This window comes from Cyprinodon variegatus, unplaced genomic scaffold (genome assembly GCF_000732505.1).
Source record: "Cyprinodon variegatus isolate N-32 unplaced genomic scaffold, C_variegatus-1.0 Scaffold1174, whole genome shotgun sequence".
Taxonomy (NCBI): domain Eukaryota; kingdom Metazoa; phylum Chordata; class Actinopteri; order Cyprinodontiformes; family Cyprinodontidae; genus Cyprinodon; species Cyprinodon variegatus.
In genome coordinates, this window is record NW_015151627.1 from 31,188 (window position 1) to 34,283 (window position 3,096).

The following is a 3,096-nucleotide window of genomic DNA, read 5'->3' on the forward strand; positions in this document are numbered from 1 at the left end:
GACTATTCTCATAATATTACGACTTTATTGTAATAATGTTACGACTTTATTCTCATAATATTACGACTTTATTGTAATAATGTTACGACTTTATTCTCATAATATTACGACTTTATTGTGAAAATGTGACGACTTTATTCTCATTATATTACGACTTTATTCTCATTATATTACGACTTTATTCTCATTATATTACAACTTTATTGTGAAAATGTTGCGAATTTAATCTCATATTATTACGTCTTTATTCTAATGTTGCGGATTTATTCTCATAATATTACGACTTTATTGTGATAATGTTGCAAATTTAATCTCATAATATTACGACTTTATTCTAATAATGTTTGAAATTTATTCTCATATTACGACTTTGTGATAATGTTGCAAATTTATTCTCATAATATTACAACTTTATTGTGATAATGTTGCAAATGTATTCTCATGTTACGACTTTATAATGACTAATAATGTTATGAATTTATTCTCATAATATTACAACTTTATTGTGATAATGTTGAAAATTTAATCTCATAATATTATGACTTCATTCTAATGTTGGAAATTTATTCTAATACTACGACTTTATTGTGATAATGTTGCAAATTTATTCTCATAATATTACAACTTTATTGTGAAAATGTTGCGAATTTAATCTCATAATGTTACTACTTTATTCTAATAATGTTGCGAATTTATTCTCATAATATTTCGACTTTATTGTGATAATGTTACGACGTTATTGTGATAATGTTACGACTTTATTCTCATAATATTACAACTTTGTTGTGAAAATGTTGCGAATTTAATCTCATAATGTTACGACTTTATTCTAATAATGTTGCGAATTTATTCTCATAATATTACGACTTTATTGTGATAATGTTACGCCTTTATTGTGATAATGTTACGACTTTATTCTCATAATATTACAACTTTATTGTGAAAATGTTGCGAATTTAATCTCATAATATTACAACTGTATTGTGGTAATGTTGCAAATTTATTCTCATAATATAACGACTTTATTGTGGTAATGTTGCGAATTTATTCTCATAACATTGCGACTTTATTGTGATAATGTTACGACTTTATTCTCATAACATTGCGACTTCAAATAATTTTGCAAATTTATTCTCATAATATTTAGACTTTATTGTGATAATGTTACGACTTTATTCTCATAACATTGCGACTTTATTCTAATGTTGCAAATTTATTCTCATAATACTACGACTTTATTGTGATAATGTTACGACTTTATTCTCATAACATTGCGACTTTATTGTGATAATGTTGCAAATTTATTCTCATTATATTACAACTTAATTGTGATAATGTTGCGACTTTATTCTTGTATTATTGTGACTTTATTGTGAAAAATGTATCTGTAGCGTGGCCCTAATACTCCGCCGTACCTGGATTATAATCTCAACATGTTTTAGAAGCAGAAGCATCTTTTTAAAGAACAGAATCAGGGAGAAAAGGGAAAATTTAAAAGGCTCATCTCACATAAATAAATGAAGATAAATACAGGAAATTAGCTCATAATGTCAAAATATGACATGAACTTTGCTCTATAATAGTGCCGTTATTTTCTCCTCGGTTCACTGTGACTGAAGGTTCATGACATCAGCTGCCAAGAACCGTGTTTTGCGTTTTTGACGAACAGCTTTAATGTTTCTGAAATAAAATCTGAATCTATAGATGAGATTCCAGGGCTGAGCGATTGTGTTCCCCCTCCTGCAGCTGCTGGGCATCATCCTGAGCTGCGTCTTCTGGAACCTCCTGGTGGACATGAGCCAGTCGGCCGACATGGTGGACTTCAAGCTGAAGAAGTCCGAGTTCGAGTACAGCGAGCTGGACCTGGCCGGCGCCGGCTGGTGCCTGTGCCTGCCCAGGGACGGCGGCTACCTGCCGGTCCCCGCCTCTGAGCCCGAGCTCGACCCCATTGACATTCACCTGCAGAAGCTGAAGAAGCAGCCGCCTCGCACCCACGCCCAGCTGAGAGAACTGCAGCAGTCCAGGTCGGCCAGCGGCCTGGACGAGGTGGACGTGGGCCGGAAGCAGAAGAGGGAGCACTGAGCGGTCGCCTCCAGACGGTTTTTGCCTTTTACGTTTCTGCCTTCTTTTTTATTTGTGGTTGTGATTGATTACATTTGTTTAGGTTTCGTTGCACTACTCCATGTTGAAGGTAAGTGATCCAGTAAGCGGGGATCAGAACAACTTCGCACTTTGAATTAATTTTAAACAGAAAATTCCTTTGATTTATTTATTTTTTATCCGTCATTTCATATCTTTCTAAGCCTTGACTGAGCGACGGCTCATGTGCTAAAAGCTTACCTCAGGCTATTTGAAAGTAGCCCAGTAGTCAGAGGATGAACCTGTTTTGTTGTATAAATAAATTAATGGTTGCGTTTCGTGGTGGGAATAGGACTAGCCAGGTGTGTCTTGCGTGTAGCGTCTGTGACGGATTTCTACGGTTCCTGTCATGTTCTTTATCATGATTTTAATATTATTTTGTGCAATCACTGTACGTTGTAAGACTGATATTTGTGAAATAACATGGGATGCATGTTTTGTACTTTATATGAAATCATAAAAAACTCTATAATGGAGTTTTTTTTCCAATTTGAATAATAATACTGTTTTTATTCCTCAAAGGGATTCCTAAGACATTATCCACATGACAAACCGGTCCGGACCAAACGGACGGGTTTTGTATGAGTTGCATTGTTTTAATTTCCTTCCAGCTCCTGCCTTGTATAAACACAACTGTTCTTGTCATTAAAGCTGACTTTGTCTACTGGTTTCATTCCTCGATTCATTTAATCATGAGATGTTTTAGCAGTTTTGCCTATTTTCATCCAGAACACTTTTAGTCCAAATGAGAGGTGAACATCCATCATGGGAACCAACATCACTTCCATTTAAGGCTTTTTAAAGCCGTTAGAACCAATTAATTATTATCATTTACATCCATTACATCGTTTTCATCAGCCTCTAATTTTAGCTTCAGCTGAATCAACTCCTGTGATGTGCTAGCCTCGTGAGACCATCCTGATCTCGCGAGCTTTCAAGGTTTCACTCGCAGATCAG

General features: G+C 34.9%; 1 protein-coding gene across 1 annotated transcript in view; it reads left to right on the forward strand.

Moving 5' to 3' along the window:
* LOC107101936 (tetraspanin-15-like) overlaps positions 1-2,802 on the forward strand; it is a gene marked incomplete at its 5' end in the record, with an annotated part of 30,322 nt that extends 27,520 nt beyond the window's left edge. The window contains one exon of the mRNA XM_015401027.1: positions 1,747-2,802. Coding sequence (XP_015256513.1) covers positions 1,747-2,082 — 336 coding nt within the window. The remainder of the gene's footprint in view (positions 1-1,746) is intronic.
* Between the last annotated feature and the right edge of the window lie 294 nt (positions 2,803-3,096).